General features: G+C 35.5%; 1 protein-coding gene and 1 long non-coding RNA gene across 14 annotated transcripts in view; one reads left to right on the top strand and one right to left on the bottom strand.

Annotated features, from left to right (window-relative positions):
- The window catches only part of LOC149654199 (uncharacterized), a 59898-nt gene that overhangs the window by 2959 nt on the left and 35558 nt on the right, over positions 1-21381 (top strand). For 10 of the 12 annotated variants that reach the window (XM_089845615.1, XM_089845610.1, XM_089845616.1 and 7 more), the window contains exon 1: positions 16133-16270. The exons of 1 other annotated variant lie outside the window; for it this stretch is intronic. In XM_089845615.1, coding sequence (XP_089701741.1) covers positions 16193-16270 — 78 coding nt within the window. In that variant the 5' untranslated portion in view covers positions 16133-16192. Of the gene's footprint in view, positions 1-2803; positions 2843-16132; positions 16271-21381 lie in introns of those variants that run through there. One more of the 12 variants, XM_089845607.1, reaches the window with a different exon arrangement.
- LOC149654201 (uncharacterized) lies at positions 9979-19092 on the bottom strand. Of its 2 annotated transcripts, XR_016370533.1 has the most exons (4): positions 18684-19092; positions 18179-18248; positions 11186-18084; positions 9979-11109 (listed from the first exon to the last, which is right to left on the bottom strand). It is a non-coding gene; the product is annotated as an uncharacterized LOC149654201 (long non-coding RNA). The 2 variants fall into 2 exon arrangements; XR_016370532.1 differs by having other exon boundaries at positions 18179-19091.

Raw genomic sequence — 21381 nt, 5'->3', positions numbered from 1 at the left:
CCTCTCATCCATTTATAGAGGAGATCTTTAAGACTCTCGTTGCTAGCTATCACCACTGTATGCTGGCTATAGCCACTTCTTAGGTTAGGTTTAGCGTTAGTTCATTTCATTTTTAGTGTTCTCTAGGTAAAATGCAGTCCTTGGGTTAATGTCTATGATGTATAAGCTGGGAATGCCTTTAGGTGTATTGCAAACTATAATTGAGATAAACTAAACTTGTATCACTCCGAATATGCAGTGGATTGAAACCCATCTTACTGTATTTCAAAGGAGATAAAAGTAGCAATGGTAAGGGTTTATATATATATATTGCAATTTAAGGTTGAAATGGACACTATGGGGCCTTTATTTGGGGACTGTAAACCTACGGAACTCGGGGAAAGATTAAGAAAAAAATTATTTTCAGAGCTTACTCTAGTTAGAAGAAATTTCACCTTAAGAATTTACTAATATTTAAACGCAAAGAGATCCAAAATCCCGTACTTTCTATTACTCTCTTATGTTGAAAATTTTTTCGTTACAAAAAAGGGGATCTTTTGGGCCCCGTCCGTAAAGGCTAGCGCACACCTAACGTCATCGGACGGACCGCACGGATCGCACGCATCGGATAATTTTCTTCAACTGCGCACACTTAAATTCGGAGCATTCGGATTTCCGAAATTCCGAACGCGCGTGTGAGCAATTGAGCATGCGCGTCGGAATACTCGGGAATTTTCAAAATGCGCGAAATTTCAAACTAGGTTTACCATAGTGGCTATAGTTGTTAAATTACTAACCGGAAACACCTTTCAACTTGGAATAATGTGGTAAACCTAGAAAGTTTTCCTAATCTTAAAAGAGCGCCATTTTATGTTTCATCAACACATAATTTGAGCATTCGTTAAGCGATTTTTGTCTTAGCTCCGTACGGACCATACGGATTGTATGCCCCTATCGGGAATCCTCGTCGGCATTGCCGACATCCGATACGTACGATGCGGACAGATGAGCGCGTTCTCATTTGAAACAATGGTAATAATAATAAAATCCGATGCGTGCGATACGTGCGGTCCGTCCGATGACGATAGGTGTGCGCTTGCCTTAAGTAGTCAGTAAATACGATCCCAATAGTAATATTCCACGTAAGACATTGTTATCCCATTTAGTACGTTCAATAAAGCGTGTGCTAATAAATACCTTGTTAGTTTGGAGAATAAACCTTGTTCTCACTGATATCACAGCCTGGGATGGGGTACGAGTTAGGAAAGCTATAGGGTAAAGTAGAGAAACGTGTATGTTTTATCTTAACTGTATCAGGCTTGCCGTTACGTCATTAGGGGCGTTTTTTTTAGGTACCCCTTAACCCTGGAAGGCACCAAGGCAGCCACTGGACTAGATCGTTATATTCTTGACAACGTTTGCAGTTTTTCTTGTCGACAAATGCCGAGGAAATTTATTATTAACTACCAACAGGGTGTCTCGAGAATTTAAACACATCGCTGTGTGAAATAAAATAATTTTTCAAGTTCAAGGGCTAGGCGCCTGTTGAGATAAACTTTTGAGATAGAACCGCTTTTATGTTATACATACTGTATATATATATTACCGGATGATTGACGATTTTTGGTGGTTTAATGCTAATTTAAAATGCAGAAGTTGCTGAGAAGTTAATTTGAAAATCTGCTACTGGTTAACACTGACGGTTGTGGCGAACAGTTGGGGACCGAGTTTAGCTTAGACGTTATCCGGTTGGGATCTTCTGCTTACCCTTATGGCGGTCATTACAAAAATGTGACGTGAAAATGAATACCAAAGCCATCTTTTCGATATAATGAATAATAATCTGTCAATCTGACTCAGTTTACACTAAAACACACAATCTCTTGCTAAATACCAATATAGGATTAGGTACTCTTTGTAATATAAATTATTTCAAAATTATCCTCTAGGTTGATTTGAATCAGCCACCAATATTGCATTTCTCAAATATATTCTTACGAAATATTATATAGTAACATGAATAATTAAAAAGATCCTTTTCATCATAGCTTTGTTATAGTATACATAATACAGATCATTTAATAATACTTTAGTCCTGTGGTGAAATTCAACCACCAAACCACGTACGCGTGTAACCGATTTTACCAAACCTCCATAATTATATTTCAACTTTATTATTGCAATATTTTCCTCACCCCTATTTCCTACATGGTTCAAAACGCAACGTAATTCAATCTATACATTATGGCAAATTTTTCACGCTAATTAAAAGCCCAAAGGGTTGGGGAAGCTTAAAGGGTAGGGGAAAATTGAACTGAACCGACCATGCAGTGATGCGCCCCTGGTAATCCTATAAACATATCAGGGGAGGCTAAATTAAATTTTTAATAACAAGTGACGCGTGTCACTTGAAAATTCAACCCGCATCCAAACGTATCGTCTCTGATAGTCCGAAAATTGACCAGCCACCTTTTTCGGTTTCGCTCTTATGTATGGTGACGCAATGGCGCGCCTGTGACGTCACGAAAAGATGCTTGGTTACCATAGCGACCGCCACTCCATTCTCCATCCTCTCTCTCTCTCTCTCTCTCTTGATCCCACAGCATCCCTTAAAATCATACTGTCCCGTTACGAGCATAATCTTCTAACGAGTAATCCTTTAAATATGCTTCGAAAGTGTGTAGTAAGAGTACCTCTTAAGGTAGCCATTGATAACTTACCTTTTAGAAGACCCTAAGGTCAAAGGTTAAATTTTTAAAATGTAAACTTTAATCTTAACCCTTTTTCGATCGACGTAAATTACCGGAGGCGAAAACTCGCGAAGCATCTTTTTTGCCCAATGGATGATATTTTCGCTGCATTTGTAAGTGCGCAGTTTTATTTCGATTTGTCCGGTTTTTTTCTTTGGCGGTGACTTAGTAGATACTTATGTACTTTACGTTTGGTTGATTATAGTATGTTAAATAATTAATTAGGATTTTATGCCTAAATGGGATTTAAATATTTGGCCTGTAACAAGTTTTTAAATTATTGAATCTATTTACAAATGGTTTTTTTTTTATTTTTTAGCTTTGAATTTTTTAAAATGTATCTTTATAAAATATTTAATCGTCTACTTATTTAGGGATATGTTAATTATAAATGATTATTCAAGCATTCAGATTGAACTTGTAATGGATGGAAATTCGTTTTGAAAAGAAACCTCTAATAGACATCTATTTAAAAGGACATTCTTAAAAAAATTATGATTAGTTTTTAGAACTACACATTTCATAAAAATATTGTCTTACTTATCTTAGGTAATTTAATTTAAAACATAGTCTAGTAAATACGTAGCGTCGATAGTTCAGTTCATGTTTCAGTTCAAAATTTTTTACTCTATACATCTTGAGAAACATTTTTTAATATCTGGTCAAATGAATTAATCTTATTAAGTTTCAATAAGGAGTAATAACCATTGACTCTTGAAACGGAATATGAAGCTTTTATCACGCTTGCACTTCCAACTACGAAGAACCATTTAGTTAATCATCAGAGCAACTATGGAAATATTACGTAAATATCCACGGGAACTGAACTGATCTGAACTATTACTGCCCTTAGCTTGTCAAAAGGAACCTTAATTCTTTGTGGTTAAAAACAGGGGTCGTAATCTTTGCGTAGGACCTACCTTACCAATCGATAATCATTATCGTTAGATTCAATTTTCAGAACCTTGATAATTTACTACGAACATTATTATTTTTAATCCCCCCTCCATGAAAATCCAAAGCCCCCAAATCAATTTCCATTATCTTATCGTTATAAAAACCACACCAGCAGGAGAAGGGATGGTTTTCTGTCTATTCCGTTGCACAGCCTTCCCCTATCCCTTAGTTAAATAAATGCTTTTTTAATCACTTTTTTTACTTCTTTGTCTTCTTTTTTTTTTATTTTATTTAATGGGTTGGGGTGTGAATTCATACCGACGACCGCCATCTGGTCCATGTGAAACTGTGACTCAGGATATGACGTAATATTATTTTTTTTGTTTTTAATCATTATACGCAAGAATGCAGAGTGCGTTTCTTATTTAAGATATATTCTAACTCTTTCTTTTCCCTTAACTGAAAATTGTCTAAGATAAAATTTAAGAACAATATATAAAGATTTTTTTTAATTTAATGAACTATCTTAAGAATGAATTTTATTTGTTGAACGTCACGCGAGGGCACAATGACTTTAAATATTTTTGAAATATTTCAATGCTAGTTTATGATGTCTTTCTTAATCAATTTTTTTGGCATACTTGAAATCCTGGTAATCATTTAAATTCTATGAGCTCGAGGTAAAATGTAAAGGTATAGATGGTTTTTATCAGTAAGTGCAGTAAACTTGCATGTTTTCAGGTATAGGGGTAAGGGATAGCAAAAATGTTGTAATCTCTTTTATTTATAATCGTTTAACTTTTTACGGGAATTTTCCCGTCACGTTTTAGTTCGCCATTTTTCAAGATGGCTTCGAATAATTATGACGTAAGGTCAGGGGTCATTTCTGTTAAGTCTGTTATAAATTAAAAGGTGTGTTCTTAGGATCAAACTGAATGGAAAGTGTCCAAGAATATGCATGGGGTCTTTGACATTTTTCATGTTCAGTTTGACTATATAAGAACAAACTCAGTTTAATTTATGGCAGACTTATCAGAAACACACTGTATTTAAGAAACTACTTCTCTAGACCTAAACTGAGCTTCTAATCGAGCCATTAATTTTGAGACTCCTTCATAATAAATAATACTGTAATACCCAGTCCTTTTGTTATTTCTTGATAAGACCCTTGCAAATGCCATCTTGCTATTGAAGCTCGTTCATCGATTGGCGTTTATCCTGGGCACTTTTAATGAGGCTCTAGACAATAAAGGCAACCCAATTTCTTTTTGAGAATCCTAAGGAATGCTTCTCAAAGATCTATTTTCTTTGGCCAGTTTCGGCCTCTCGGAATTTTTCTCAAGTTTCTTTTTATTGCTTTGGGTTTTTATTTTCAAGTTGATTTAGTACCGAAGTTGAACCCTAACTGCTAACGAAAAAATGGTGTGTTCTAGAAACGTGTTTATGAGATTCACTTGGTATCATTTCATCTTGAGAAAGAAAAAATTTAATAGTATAGGGTTACGAAGAGGCATTCAATAAACATCGGTTTCGACGTTTGAAAAGAATTCGATTTTTAATCAAAGTAACTTTGGATCCAAAATTGAGAATCCCTTAGCCAAGCTAGCTAGCAGGGGGTTCCATTTTATCGACTCTTCTTTTTTTTGGGGAAATTTTAAGCTTTGTAGGACAGCTATTCGATTGAAGTCCCTGACGTTCAGTGTCCCATAAGATGATGTCCTATTTTTATTAAAAGAGCCATAAGGAACCCTTTTCAATGTAAGGTTTTGTTAAAAAATTGGGGTCCTATAGCTGTGCTTGCAAATTTGCGAAGAAAGATGATGGTAGAAATATATAGGAAAAGGGTTAAAAATTAATCAGACGTTTAATGCAAAATAGTTTCTTTTAATTATACAGATGTTTCTGATAAATCTATTGAGTAAATAATAGTTTTTTTAGGTAATCTGAAACTGCATTTACATAAAAACTGTCTGGTATGGGTGAAAAGTTCAAAATGGTTTTAAGATAAAAGAGAAAAAAGGTTGAAATGGGGTTACAATTTATTTAATCTTTGGAATTTAAATGCCAGACAGCAATGATATAAATTTCATTATAAATAATATATTTTCTTACATTTTATACAAGTGACCTACCATATACTTCACCTTATCTTGACATAACAGAAGGATTCAGGAACAAAATAACAGCAGAGAAAAGTATTATCATTTCATTCCGGTTTCCTTGTTGATAAAAAAACAAGCAAATTGTTTCGTGGAAGGCAGAGTTTTAATTTGTTTTGCAACCAGGCTATAGTTAAAGAAAGGGAAAAACAAAAACAAATACAAAAATTTGGGAGTACCATGCATGCAAAACATTATCTTCTAAGTGAAAACTAGAATGGAATTTAGATCACATTTTTAGCTATTTGTGTGGTTCGTATTATCCTAACGTAGCTGATAGAAACTGAGTTCGTTTGTTTGTTTGTGGGTGCGTAAATATCGGATACGCGAAAATCATGTGTACTTCAAACCCTAAGTTTGAATGAGGTGGAAATAGGGCGTCGCGCTATAGTTAAGATAGTTAAGAATAATGTGCGGGAATGAATGGTTAAAAGAACGGTCTGTTATGAGGTTTTACCCTACTAATATCTTAAATAGTTAACTTGAAAGTTACCAGACATATCCAATATAAAACTGAAGGTGAACACCTTTTTTCTCATAATTGGTTATTATAAAAATATATAATTTCCATTAACAGATAACGTATTTAATAATTTATCTATCCCTTTTAACCCATCAATAGACATTCCTTCAAGACCATTATTAAATCATTAAGGTCTACGCGTTTGAAATATTAATATTAAACCCATCCCGTATCTACAAATATTCCACACGGTTATTTCAATAAACAAAAGTATTTATCTATCCTATTGTTATTCATATCGCGTAGTTAGTCGCAGCTTTCGTTAAATTAAATGACGTCATACGTAAATATTCAAATGAATCTAAATGAATTGGCAGGCATACGCCCATCTCTCCTCCCTTTGGTTAAATAAAAACATATGACGTGTGTAGAACATAGAAAGGACCGTCCGTATTTATTCGAGAGCGTATCGTTTTCATTTATTAGTTTTGGAATCACGGCTTACAGGGTCAACGGAACGGCATTCCCGCCTACTATAGAACCATAGAACCCTGCATGCCTGCCTGCTGTTTCTACTACTGACCCAGCTATATTAGCTCGTGTCTCTTATAGGCAAGGCCCTTTCTTCCCTTGGCAGCCTCGTTCTGTTCCCATCCTTAGCTCGGAGGAGAGTGATGTACCAAAATTGTTACGGGGCTATTTAGTAGATGGTATGATTGGGATTGTACTTCGTGGAGTTTTAACAGTTACAGGATTGTTTTTCGCTATTTTATGTGCTGCTAGAATGGATGAAACTGTTTCTACAACGCGAAAGATTGGATGTTGTATGGTGTCTCGGGTCATCTTCAACCATCCCAACTACTGAACGTCCCAATAGGCCTATTTGAAGTTGGGTATAGTATGGCCTTTCTCTGTATGAGTCAAGTTAGTTTTAATCGATAAGGTTGCTATGGGCAACTGAGGTGGTCCAGACCGGTCCCCATAAATCCCGTTGCTTTCCCCCTTGTTTTACCCCCCTTATGACACCCACCCAATGTATCGGAGACTGTTTTTTACATCACCCATCTTTCTGAGGAGCTGAGTGTTGGTGGCAAAGCTAAAAACCTGTCCTGAATGCATTTTTTTACCCGACGTTGAGTAAAAGGAAACGTTTTTTTTTATTTTTTTACAAGCAAACGCTAGACGTCTAGAAATCGTCTTTCAATATTTGAAGAGCAGTTTCCCATATTTTTCCTCTATGAGAGTTTGGGTTAACGTTGGGCATTAATCCAAATACTACATGCGCTTGACCAAAGCTAAATTGACTTGAATATTTCAACATTACGAATGATGCATTTTACCCCAAAAATTGAGACTTGAATCGGTATAATAAAAATATGAAAAATTGGATTTTAGAGCCGCAGGACTTATCTGTAGGAGGCCTCTCTTTGATTTTTGAAAAATTAAATATATATTTTTGTTGAAACGTTTTTTTATGCAAATTGAATGAATTTCCCCGAATATTTGGTATAGAAGGCTAAAAATTCAGAGTAAATAAATAAATTTAACGTACAAGGTCACAAAGGTTGTGCTGTTCTGACTCAAGCCTAATTTCATATAACGAAAATCAAATGTTGCCTCTATAGCTCTAGCCATTTTCGTACACGTTTTTCGGTTCATTTCTTAAAACTGTCTATTAATACAAAGGGTCACACTTTTGGAGCATAAGCTTATGGCAAGACCTAACTTAATACAGACGTAATGAACTGATGTACTCCGTTCTTTCAACCATGCTCGCAGACCATCCCCCTAATATTAAAGTTCCAAGTTAGCAATACTAGGAATCGCTTTCGCTGAATCTCAATTAAGAATTCAGTTCACGGATTTTGCTTTGGGTATAATTTATAGTTTTCGCAAAGCCGGTGTAGTTCCCCGGTCTATTGAAAAACGTCGGCGAACTACGAGGAGCTTTTTATTAAGGGTCAGAATCGTACCTATACACTTCTACAGTGTTATCTGGCATTACTAACGAACGTGGGAGACATTAAATTGAAATATAGGCTTAACGTCAAGTTTAATTGCACGTAGACACACGTTTCAACCCTATCGATGCCTTTGCCCTCATAGATTTTTACCATAAATTTGGTTTATTGAACCTTACACCGATCTGTTTTTCACTTTTATTAAAATTTTTCAAAACATTTAACTTGCTTTTATCTACTCGTGTGCTTATTTAATCACAAGGTAGGTTGTAGAAACGGAGTTTGTTCGTTTGTTTGTGAGTTTGTGATGTGTTTGTGGAGGTTCGGTACACGAAAAACAAGTTTGGTGAGGAACTAGTTTCAAACTCAGATCTTGCAGGAGGAAAGTTTGACTCTTACGTAGCATTGTTGGGGTCAACTGTTTAAAAATCCCGGTATGCTTTGCACCGTTTCACATCATTGAATGCAGCTTTCACATTATTGTTTGGATTTGATTTGAGAATCAGATTATTGTATTGGAGCCAATTTCTCATGAACAGTGACATATTTTCTTATTGTATCGATTTTCTATTTACATCGCAATGAATTTTAGGCCTAACATTAAAAAGCTACCACACGTAGATGTTAATATTAGATAGCAATATTTCTTGTTTCTTCACTGAATGTTTTTAAATGTCAAAAAGTCAACTTCTGACCAAGTGTCCCTTGACCAACTAACCAGGGCTGAGTGACTCATTTCAAATTATTGAAATGAGCCCCTTTTTTCAAATCAGTCACGACGCCAATTTTGACAGACTAGCATGCAGTTCTAGCCTTGGAAACAAAAGGGGTTTTAACGAACACACCCAACAGGGCATTGATATTATTTCCGTTTTTTCGGTGCCAATATAATGGTTTTTACGTGATTTCCCTATGAGCTTAATGTGCGGGTACAGTTTTAGTTGATTGCTTTGGAGGGCCTGTTAAAGGAACAGTAAATACAGGGGGTTTCAGAAAGCGTGGTAAAACCGCAGTTCATTGGGTTAAATAAGGGTGATTTTGAGTCTCGAATCGTCCATGACATTTTGCACTATAGGGCCCCATAATTATACTATTATTGTCTTTCAGTTTCTTGCTTACATTTAAGTGGTAATACAATCGTAACTTCGAAACGGTGGCCCTTATTGCATCATTTTCAACTCAAAATCACTCATAGAACCCAATGTACTTCAGTCCTACCATTTCTATACTAAAGCAATTGTCAGTAAAATGGTTTATATGATTGTTATAAATTGTTTCACCCTACCATGACATGCCCTTTATTTTCGTAATACGTTTGAGATCCCTTGACATTTCCATCTCGTATGTCTTTCATTTTCTTTTTCCATGTCTGTCTACGCATTCTGAGCCAATATAGCCAAAGTCGTGGAGAACGACATACTTTTACTTCGTTCCTACATTTCCCTCTATTGGCTCCAGCATTTACTATAAATTAAACCTAAGTGTCTCATCTTTTAGAGTACCCCATCATGCATAAAAGCATTTTATCTAAAGCCCTGCCCCCTGTGTGTTGGTTTCTTTGCAAGTACTTAATGAAATGGTCTATATACCTAATTTTAACCCTAATATCGTTATGCCAAAAGTTTCGCAAAAAATACAATGTGCCTCTCTTTTATATTCTAAAAGTTTCTGGGAGTCCATTTTAGCAATTCAACTAAAGCAAAAAAAAAAAAATATTTCAATATTAATGCTACCACCGTGTTGAGTTATGAAATAAAAAGAAATTGAGGTCGTCCCACAATACACCTGGACATTTTATTATAAGGAGAAATGAAATCTGTGTAAACGTAACAATTACTTTTTATGGTCACAGACAAAAAGGTTTGTAATATCGTATTAAACCAACCGCCTTTTAAGACCTACATATTACATCTCTGAGATATTTTTTTTTTACCTTTTTATATTTAATGCATTGCGCCATTACGTACAGACAGACATAAGAGAAAAAATATTGAATTATATTTTGGTAATGTGGTAATAGACCCTTTGGGGACAGAATAACCAAGATAATAGCCTTGATGTAATATTATATGATTGTCCATTTATGTATAGGGGTGCTCATTTTTTCAATCCAATTTTTGTGAGTGACAATTAATATAATTTTATATTAGATTATAGAACAATTTTATTTTCTTCCGGGCTATTGGGATTATATTATATCAAGTTAAAGTTTTAAATTCAAACGAGCCTTATTTAATTTGTTTAATATTAAAAATGTAAATCTGTTTTTTAATTTTTTTGTTTAGTTTATAGTTTATAGACCCCCTGTCATATTTCCATATAAAATTATAAATTAATATATTGGTTATATATTGAATGAACTTTAGCTTTTTTAAAAAAAACATTTAAAAAAAAATGAAAATGTTAAGAAGAATTCGTTTCAAAGTACAGTTTTTCGTTATGTAAATACGATTTTAATTTCTAGGAATATTATTTCGTCAATATTGAGCCAGACGCAAAATTGTCGCTCCGGAAATTTCAATTTTCCCCCAGTTTCCGGTCTTATTTTATACAAGAATAAAATTGTTAAATACACAATTTAAACATAAAGCTTACTTGTACACACACTGGGTGTTGTTGGTGGACATTTTTGAACGTGCGTTCAATGTCTTCAAAAACCTTTCACGCGGAACCATTCAGATTCTTCTTCTCGTAGAAATTTCCATTTGACCCCAGCAGAATTTTAATCCTAATTTTCTGCCTTTTGTTATTAGATTTAATTGAGCCAAAATTAGTCTTGATTATTATATACCCGTACGAAAATTTTACCCGTCGAATAATTAAGTTCGTTCCCCTTTGCCTACATCATTGAATCACTGACCTTCTGAGAAGTTACCTTCCCTATTTGTATAGCTGAAAACCTACCACAACAAACGTTCGAAAATCTTCAAGATTGAGTTACTAAAGTTAATTCTGAGCAGTATTTAATACGGTTACCTCATAGTAACTTCATGCTTAAGCGATCCAACCTCATATTCTTACTGTTCAAAAAGTCTATGGATGAGTAGAACCATTAGTTCATAAGATACGTTCCCCATAAGTTTGTCACTGGTTACAAACTGGAGCTTGTCATGAAGTGAATGAGGTAGGTCATAGATTCGTGGTAAAGCGACGCCTGGTGAGGCGCTGTCCAAGGCTTAGTACAGACTAAATAGGAAGATGTAGTCTGCAATTCTCGCTTGTCGTTCTCGAACTAGATCGAGCTGTAAGTCTCTAGCGTTAAGAAGTATAGGTATTGTCACACTTATGGAACATATCTTATAAACTTGCGTGAAAAATGTCTGGAAATATCGTATAATACTCTAGAAAAACAAACACTTAATCCATATATCACAATCAAGCCAACTTGGTTGCCTGGATATAAGCTTTTTTTTTTCTCTCTCACTCTCTTGCTCGGATCTTGGGTGTTTATTTTAGGCTTAACTTTTGCATGCTGTAAAAAAAGGGAATAAATATTTCCGTGGGAGGCTTGGCCTCTCGAGAGAAAACAAAGACGCGCTATCTTCCTGTGACAGTTTATTTCCTGTAGCTCATTTTTCAAAAAGTTGCAACTTCTAACTAAGCCCCGTATGCCGGCCGGACTGTTGCGTGTGCTAAATCTCAGAAACGGGGTGTTTCCTATAACGTTGTACATTCTTCATCATCTTGAAGAAGTCGATGTCGGATTGAGTTTCAAATTGTTTGGGGGTGAGTTTAGGCTTAGCGTATTTCGCGCCAAAAATGTGGGCGCAGTCATTGAGGCAAGTTCAGCCGGTTTAATTTTGACACGAAAGAGGTACAGTTACAATTCGTATTAAGTTGGTTAAGCCTGTTTTTCCCCAATTTTGAATTAGATTGTTTGTAGCGAATACCAAAGGCTTAGTGAGAAGTAATGGCAACAATTGCAGTGTCTGAGTGTTAGTTAGCACTCGGTGCTGCCGTTTGAATGGTTTTTTTCGTTTGCTTCGGAATTCGCTCAGGAACTATATAGACCACATTTTGCAGCCTACGTCTAAGTCTACACTTTGGTGTCTCTTTACTGTCCCGACGCTCCCGTTTTGAAACAAAGGCCACATGGCCCCTAGAGGTCTCATGCGAACATCGTAAAATATCCATTAGCATTGACGTCTAAAACCCCCAGACAAAACGGAACTTGTCGTCAATCCAACGTTAATATTGGAATTGAGATGTCTAGCTGTCTTCGGCTATTACAACTAGGTTAAAACTGTACCAGAATTACCATTTAATATAGAAGTTTAGTAAGGATACAAAAATTGCTTCTTCAAATTACCAGCTTCTAATGCTCAACTCTCTCTCTTCTCGTTGTTAGTCACAAACTCGGTAGTCTTATCTGGGGGATTATCAACATGTTTAGGCCTCGTTACGTCTCATTAGTAAGATAGCCAAGGCCTAACTTGAAAAGAAATTCGTTGTAAATGTTAAGCCTAATCGTAATTTCAAAGTCCTTCAGCAGATCTCTAAGAGCGGTCCCGGTTCGTTAGAGGGGAGGGGAACAGTTTGGGAAATACTTTAAAAGGCCACCAACGATTTCTAGTGAAATATTTCAGCGGTGACATAATCATAATCTCACGACGAGCTATGGACTAACTTCAAAGATTTACTGGTCTCTCTAGCTCCCATTAATGCCAGACGCCCAGGACTTAGACATTCCTAGATCTTTTGACCAAACTTTTAACGTATCGTTTATGAGTGTCAAATAATTAGATATCACCGCATTGCTGCGCCAACCAAGCACTTCTAGATGTCATTACGCTTTTAGTTTGCTAACTAATTAACCCAATTTTGAGCATACTTAACTGATTTGCTCCTTAGAAATTTAGGCAATTATCGTAAAGAGATTTAATCTTTGACCTTTATAAGCGCTTGAATTAATTGAAAATATCTTATTATACGTATGCTTGTTTTTTCTCTGCTTTATTCCAAGGAAAGTATAATATAATGAATATAAATCACTAATAATTTTTATGGAAAGTTGAAAAATTTAAATATTTTCATCGTAAAAAAGAATAGCATAAATATTTAGACATAAAAACTAGTGCACTTTCCCGCGCACGTTCTAACATGGATATGTATTATTACAACGAACTATGGATTCCCAACTAGGCAAGAAAGCGGGTAACCAAATATGCTATACCCTGGTAGATTGAGTCGGAAGTAGCTAGGTCACGTGGAGGAAAAGAACAATAGCTCTCCGGAAAATTGCCAGTGGTGGGTTTGAAATCTCGCCCATGCGCAAAGAGAGAAAATACGAATTTCCCTCACAAGGTTATAAGTTGGAAGTCTTGTTTTTCTCTGCTGAACATGCGTCTATAAGCGAAACGTGGAAGGTAAGAGATGGGAATCCATAATACCCAGTATATATGCATGTCCATGGTTCCATGGATAGAAGTACACAAATATCAGAGATCTGTAATAAGGGTTCCGTATAATACGACCATTTCTTGAAATATTACCGTCTCAATACAGATAATCCCATCTTTCGATGGCGCAAAGTACTTGCTTTCCGTAAGCGAGTCTTGTTGTAAAGGAGTGCAGAACCTTGCTTCTGGTGCAATTTACTATTATCAAATGTATATTTACCTCGCAGTTTCGTTTATCCCTGATATTATATAGTTATTTTTTTTGCGTACAAGGCTTTTCAAGATATTTTGAATAATTCATAAGGTAGAAAAGGGGTGTACCCTGAGGACTCCCCTTGTAATGCTTCACCCAGTAGATACCCCTGGGGTATCTGACATTACTTACTCACTCACGGCTGGCTGCTACGATGAAAGTAGTTTTACCACCCCGAGCTATAACAGAAGAAAGGATTTACACGCCCATAAAAATTATTATGATTGTAACAAAATCGAAAATTGTAAAAAATGAAATACGGCGAAGGAAAGGGTTTATGTGAATGTATTTATTTTCCCATGAATATTTATGAATGTTCTCTAGATCCCATAATAGGAAAATAAGGTAAGGGTGCATTATAGTGGATGACCATCAGGTTACCGTGTGACATGCAGGTCCTGAGTTCGAGACTTAGCACTTTTAATAATATTAATGTTTACTATTAGTGAATTATTAATCACGGTTTACCGTTAGAGCGTTACTAAAATGGCGTTTTTCTCGTTAACATGCAGTCGACACTTTTCAAAATTAATAAATATACCACAAAAATAAACTGAACTGAATTGATTTGACCCCTGGTTAATACAAAACCCTCGGGGAATAGTTCGGTTTGGTAGTTTCAGGGTATACAAAACCAACCTGCATGCAGCTGTCCAAATGTAGTACGAAAAAAATTGACTTCCTATGATCACTTACCAATCCGGAAGGAATTCACCTTGAAATATCATCTTAAATATAACGTATCTTCGTAATTTGACCAATTAAACTTATACGTTCCGCGTCAAGGGATTTACTATATTAATTTCATAGCTAAAATAGTACATTTTACAAGTTTTAACGAAAATATCGGACATAATTACTAAAACTCGTGGTGGTGGAATGCATGCGAGTCTAAAACACATTATGCCGGCCATGACGCATGAGTGGTTGATCTATATATTTTTCTAAAACCATTTCCACCCCCATTCTATTGTCCCTAATTATTTTGGAATTTTTGGAGACACGCAACAACAATACCACAACGCAATCTCTTCCTCTAAAAACCACAGGCATACCTGACCACATGTAATAATCATTGATTAGCCCTCCCTTCACTGAAAGGCAACGTTGGTTCAACCGTAGACTTCGTTTGTATTATACTCTCCCGCTTTTCATTATAATTAAAACAGTAGTAGCTAAAATCATCAGTTCATTGTTAGGGTGGTTTCGAAATTATAATTAGTTTCATCTCGTATCTTCAGTGGAGATTAAGTTAGGGTTTTACGGGTATGGTAATGTTAATAATTGAAAACTCGTATTGAAACGAATGTGTCTCAATGTCAGTAAAAATTGTTTTCAATTTATAGAATTCACCAGCGTACTATGGCGAGCTTCTTTAGCGTTGTCAAGTGATATTGGTACTAGTATACTTATCCCAGATGCGAAAATTCCGTAGAAAAGAACATAGTTTCATCTATGAATAACAATAAACGAATTGGAAGTTTCAACCTGGCACGAACTTGAATATTGTTTCAATGTTTCTTGATATTAAATTCATAGACTTCTCGGTAGCCGTTAGTTACTTTTCTACTCTCTAGTAAGGTTGATACGAATTACGTAAGATAATGGTCATGAAACCTAAATATAAAGCAAACACGTTGGTACCACAGAGAACAACGGATACCTTTAGTGTTTTGTAGGCGTCACGGAAACCTGTGCTTCATTCTTCTATTTCGGGATGAATGATGGTGGAATAAAAAAAAGGAAATAATAGCTCTATTGAAGGGAATCCGTGATAATGATAGCATCAACTGTATATACCTTTGCTTTTTCCTATGGTATTATTTTTTGCATCACTTTGAAAATTGGTTTAGAATAATTTTTTTCAGCACCTGTGTATATATTTTGAAGTTCCGGTAGTAGTTGTGATCTTCCATGGGAGAGAGGTTTTCAAAAACATATCTGCGTGTACTTTGGTTTGTCGACGTTCGATGTACGAGGTTGCTTGCTATCAGTACAGACACTGACTATAACTTCTAACTTAAGGAGTGAACGTCACGCGTTTAACTTCAGTTCCGGAAACCAACCACTCTATTATCTATTTTAGACTAGCCAACCAATCAGATCTGGTTTTTATAAAAATTTGAGCTCTAAGAATTTTCTCCTAATCTCTTTTAAGTGTAGAAGATTTTTCGCTCTATTTTTATTGAGTCATAACATAATACGCGCGGACTAGCTGTGCCGCGAGTACTCGATCGAGTCGAGAGGAAGTTTGAAGATTTCGACATTACACATATTTCGTTACGAACTGTATCTCTCATTCAGTGTTGACGCGAATGTGAGTTGTGACTGATGATATTTGGAATTATGGCTCGTATATTTAAAGCATTGTTTGGAGGATCGAAAGATATACCGGCTTTATCTATTCAGGTGAGAGTTTTGACGCATTCAATCGGAAATTGTTTGAAGGCGATTTAGTAAATTTGATATAGTAAATATGGATTTGGCGCAGTGCAGTGCAGTTCAGGGCTATGCGAAGTTATATTAATGGGAACGGAAATTAATTAAGATTTTAACGGTTTCCATGCGTTGGAGTTTACTGTTTAAGGGTTAAGGGTGTTACGTTAGACTGTATAGATTGATTATGTTTATAGTAGGGCTAAAGGGAACAAGGGCATTGCTAATTTAAGGTCCTATTTGGAAGTTGATCAGTCTACGATGATATTCTGTAAATTGATTTAAGTATCAAGGAACATGAAGTCATTACTAACCCTTTGATTCTTAAATATAACGCTACGATTATCAAACGTTAGGATTAACTACTTGTGCTTAGGTTATCAAGTAACTCTTCAGGGGCAGCCATTTTGCAAAATGGCTACCATTTTTAAAAATCTCTCTTTGAGATTAGCACCTGTTAGGTGAGAGTAGCGTATGTACCAGAAAAACGTCGGCATCCTATTGGAAAAGCGATTTGAGTTGAGTGTTGGAAGATCAGTCAGTTTTGACTAGCTGACTTCAAAGAGATAACCCTATATATTTCTTTGCAAATAAAACCCATCTTTCTTTAAAAGTGCCAAGTTTTGTGTGACTCTGAGATTTATGAATTGACTAAAACTTTTAAGACGGTTTGAAGTTATATACCATCCTCGTTGCAAGGCAAGCCAAACTTTCTTAAGTAACATCTCAAAAGAATCCGTATATACACACATATATATATCCTGTGGAAAAGTGTCTAAGAATAGTGCTACAATTTTTAGTTTTACTTGACATTGAATCACAAGCCACCACCACGCCGCCATACCGAGTGACTAAATAAACTTTAGGCAGGGGGTACTCTTAGATTTTTCTTAGGCCATTACCCAGAATAACTCTCTAGCGTCATGGTATATGCTCAAGACGGATTAGCGCGAAGACGAAACTCGACTTGCAGTTGAAATACCCCTACTCCACCTTTTCTAACTATTATGACGTTTGCGAACAGCTATTCTAGAGAAAAGTTTTTAGGAGAGGCCCCTTTTCCCCCCTTCTTCGATAACGAATTGATTCACGAACAGAGTAATGGCATCCGCGATGTTTTTCTTATGGGATTTAATACTAAGGAAGGCGGGGGTCTGCTATAGTAATCGTGTAGGAATCTTGTAGGGGAACTTCAAAAGTATTTCGGGTAAAGTGCGGATGACTGAATTTAACTTCAAAAGTACTGCAATGTAGCGTCGTAACTAGGCTTAACATATTTAAGGGGGAATCATGTGGTATTTGTTGACAGTTGATACGCCCTTTGGAATGGCATTGTTAAATTTCAAAAGGTTACTTCTGTATTTGGAATTTTTACAAAAATTTACTCCGTGTGGATTTATGAATGATATTTTGTTGACATAAATAACCCAGAACATAATTATCTTTAAAAAGTAATACTAATTCGCGAGATGATTCCATATTTGGAGTACGTCGAGATTGCAGCTGCGATTGCATCAAAATGTAATTGCACCACGATTACTTGGAACATTCCGAGATTTCGTAATCATATAAGAGTACACCGATTACGAAGAGCTAGTGATCAGCATCTGAAACATCTCTCTTTCGTTGTTAAAGAGATGTCATGTGACCGGAAGTGAGACTTCTGACCAAATACCGCGAAGTACCCCGCTTGTTTGTGCCCTATGGCCATTCTTAATTCTCTCTGGTTGGTACAGATCACGCAGCGGTCGAGGGAACATTATTCACGTGTATACCTGTATTGAAAACTGTAAAGGCGGTACATAATGAATCTGGGAGTGATTAGCACCTCGCATAGCGAGCGAATCTTCTCAACGCCTTCTTAAGAAAAGGGTTGCTAACCTCGGTGCAATATCCCGCCAAGGAAACTATAGAAAGATGGAATATTTGGTAGGCGTTCAACAAGGCGTACCTAGAGACGAAGAGTACATGGGGAGTTAGTTGTATGAAGCGAAAACAAACTTTTTTCGTCCAGAAATATCAAGCATTTGATTAACGAGATATTTTTTTCTCGTCTAAGCCTTGTCCTGAAAGTAAACATAATTAGAATAACACTGTTGACGATAAAAATAATAATCCGTAGCCCATCACTCGAAGAACATTCCCTAGAGTTTATTACACTTACCGTGACATACCACATCACACCAAGAGAGCTAAAAAACCCTACTGAAATTTAGTTTATAAATAAACGCGATCTGTTTTCTCCATCAGTACATGACGTGTCAAAACACTAACAGTAATTCGTTGAAATTATTTTATTTTCATATTTAATTTTAGAAGATCTTTTTTTTTCAGGGCGGTTTCTTAAGCTGGCTTTATTATTTAAGGGTTGAAAGGGTTCTTTTACCTTTAATGATTTCCTGGAAGACTCGATCAACGAATTCCATTTTTCTCAGTTCTCAAAATTCGAGTTGGAAAACGGTGAACTTTATGTTATAGTGATGAGAATAAAAAAAAAGATTTGAGTAGATATATATTTTTTGGGGTTGAGATGAAGAATGGTATAATATTGTAAATATTTAGTTTAGGAAACGTCTGTAGACAGTATACGGTTCACACATTAGTTTCTTGGCAGGCATCTTATGCAGAAATGCGCATAGAAGCGTGATGTTTAGCCCCTAGAGCGGTCAAGCGTGTAAATGCATTTTTTCTCACTTTTTGCGGTAGTTATTCATACTTCTTGGGAGCTTGTGTAGATTATACTTCTTTCTCGGTTTCTTATAGAGAAGAAACGTCTGAAGACAGCTCGCCATCTTTTGGAAACTCGTAGCTCTAGTCAAAGGGGTTGGTAGTTCGTTCAGATCTGGGAACCGCGTATGAATCGGTTGCTTCGTTTAAAACTAGTTAAATATATTTGTGTTCCAATAAAACTACTAATATTTCATCTTTTGCTTATGAATTAAATGGTGACGTTGCACAAATTATCAAAGAACGTCCTGTATTTTTAACTTACTTTGAGGAGACGCTAGTTTTAAATTAGTTTAGAAACGGTTTGGGAGTCATTAACGATCTTGACTTAAATATGTCAAAGTCATAAACATTTATAGTTAATTTAACTGAAAATGCGCAAAAGCCTAAAGTCCTTAGTAGTTAGTTAAATATTTCACGATTATTATGATTGTTATTTATTTTTTTCTGGTGAATTTTGTGTAAACTCATTTTCAATCATCATTTTGTATTACGCATGGATGCTTTTTAGGTTTAGGCTGTTACTAACATTCTTGTTTAGTCAAACTTTTTCCTCCAGCCTTGAACCACTTCCCATGCCCATCGTTTCCACTGCTTCCTGTCCTGGTTACATGTATAAGTTTCGCGCCAAAAAAAGGGATAGAATTTTCTGAATTGCGATTTTTTCTTTGTTTTGTTAATTCTAAAAAAAAAGAATGCTGCTGGAACCGCAGTATGTGGTTAGAAGTTTAGAAGTTTATTATTTTAAAGGTCTCATTATGAACTCATGAATTTTTTCTTTTTCATTTGGGATTGTATTGGTAAATAATACTTCGGATTTATTTATGTCTGAGTTGGTTGTGTACAAAATATGTCGCGAAATTCTTTGTCGTCTGTTTTAATTTTAGATTCTCATCTGGCCTAAATTTACAGAAACCTCTCCTATCTCCAATATAGCTGAAGTTCTCCCCAATTCTTTCTTGGCTCCCGCATACAGTTAACCTTCTTTTAAGTAAAAGAATATTGTTTTTCATTATTCTTTTAAACACGCTCGCTTTACCTGTCTCTATTGCTTAAACTAAGTTATATTTAAATTGGTGTTGGTATTAGGGTCAGGTTATATGAAAAGTTAGCGTAAATGATAATGGAGTTATGTATGGCTTGCCTGCCTTTCTTGGGTCAATAACGTTTTTATTTAGCGTGAGATCAAATTCTTTGAAAGAAAAGTTCACCAAAAATTTTGTCTTACGACCTTTATCCTTAATATCTTAGATTTAAAAGATTTGGCGCAATTTTCTCTTAGTTTTAGCTGGAAAGATAACAGATAAAGTCCAGAGCTAAAATTTGTTGTTTTTTTAAGTATATCTTCCAAACATAAAAATCAAATGTGTAGTCACAACTAAAACTATTAGTTCATAATTATTTTGTTAATCAGGAAAAGCTTACGTAACGCTATTACGAGACATTAATCAGGTTGAAGACATTTACAGGCCTTATATTTCAAGCCCACTCACTTTAGAATTAAATTATCACAGCATTAATTTGAATGAATACATTAACAACGCCCACATAATTTTAATTTTAACTTTAGCACGTTGAAAAAAAATACGCCGAAACTTTAAATTAATAATAGGTTAGACTCTGTAGGATATAAAATGGTATATAATATTTAATCATGCGTGTAAAATGCTGCATGAATCTAAACACGGTTTCACTTCATTCGAGTCGTTTCACGCTGATATTAAATAAACCATTAAAAGTTTTCCGCTTGCGTTTGTGGTTTGAGAAGAAACACCCTAACAATTACGTAATTTGAGATTAACTTATATTAACCCCATGAATTTTAAGACTTCAGTTTTGGTGTTCATTGAAAAAACACACGGGGTGTGTTTTCGAAACATTTTCACGAGAGGCTTAGGCCTAGAGGTCAGCCACGTGTTTTTAATTCTAGCTAGAGTTAAGGCGAATTGACATCTCAACTTTGTTATTTTCCTCTCTTTTTGTGTAATAAATGACATTACGCCTTTAACAACTAAAGCTAGCTCAAACTTTATACTAATTTACCGCCGGAAACATCTGTTACCAACTTCCAAGGTTCTTAAAACCCTAAAAACTCTTTTTTTTTTTCAATGCAAAATGTCAACTTTTTACATAAATATTTTAATCTCGTGTCTATTCCTGGCGGTGCGTTCGGTGCTGTGGATCAGAGTAATCGGTTTTTAACCATTTCTTTTCATAATTGAACTGGAATCTCGTGGATAAAACCAGTTGAGATAATGTATGACTAGTCATCTTAGGTTTACACATGACCTCAGATTTTTGCACTGTATCGTTTTAACCTTTGCCAATACGATAGCGATGCATCAATGAATGGGGAA

The sequence above is a fragment of the Phalangium opilio genome, unplaced genomic scaffold (assembly GCF_054372755.1).
Source record: "Phalangium opilio isolate 3A_F unplaced genomic scaffold, DU_Popi_V2 ptg000079l_1, whole genome shotgun sequence".
Classification (NCBI taxonomy): domain Eukaryota; kingdom Metazoa; phylum Arthropoda; class Arachnida; order Opiliones; family Phalangiidae; genus Phalangium; species Phalangium opilio.
This window is presented reverse-complemented; position numbering and strand designations above follow the sequence as displayed.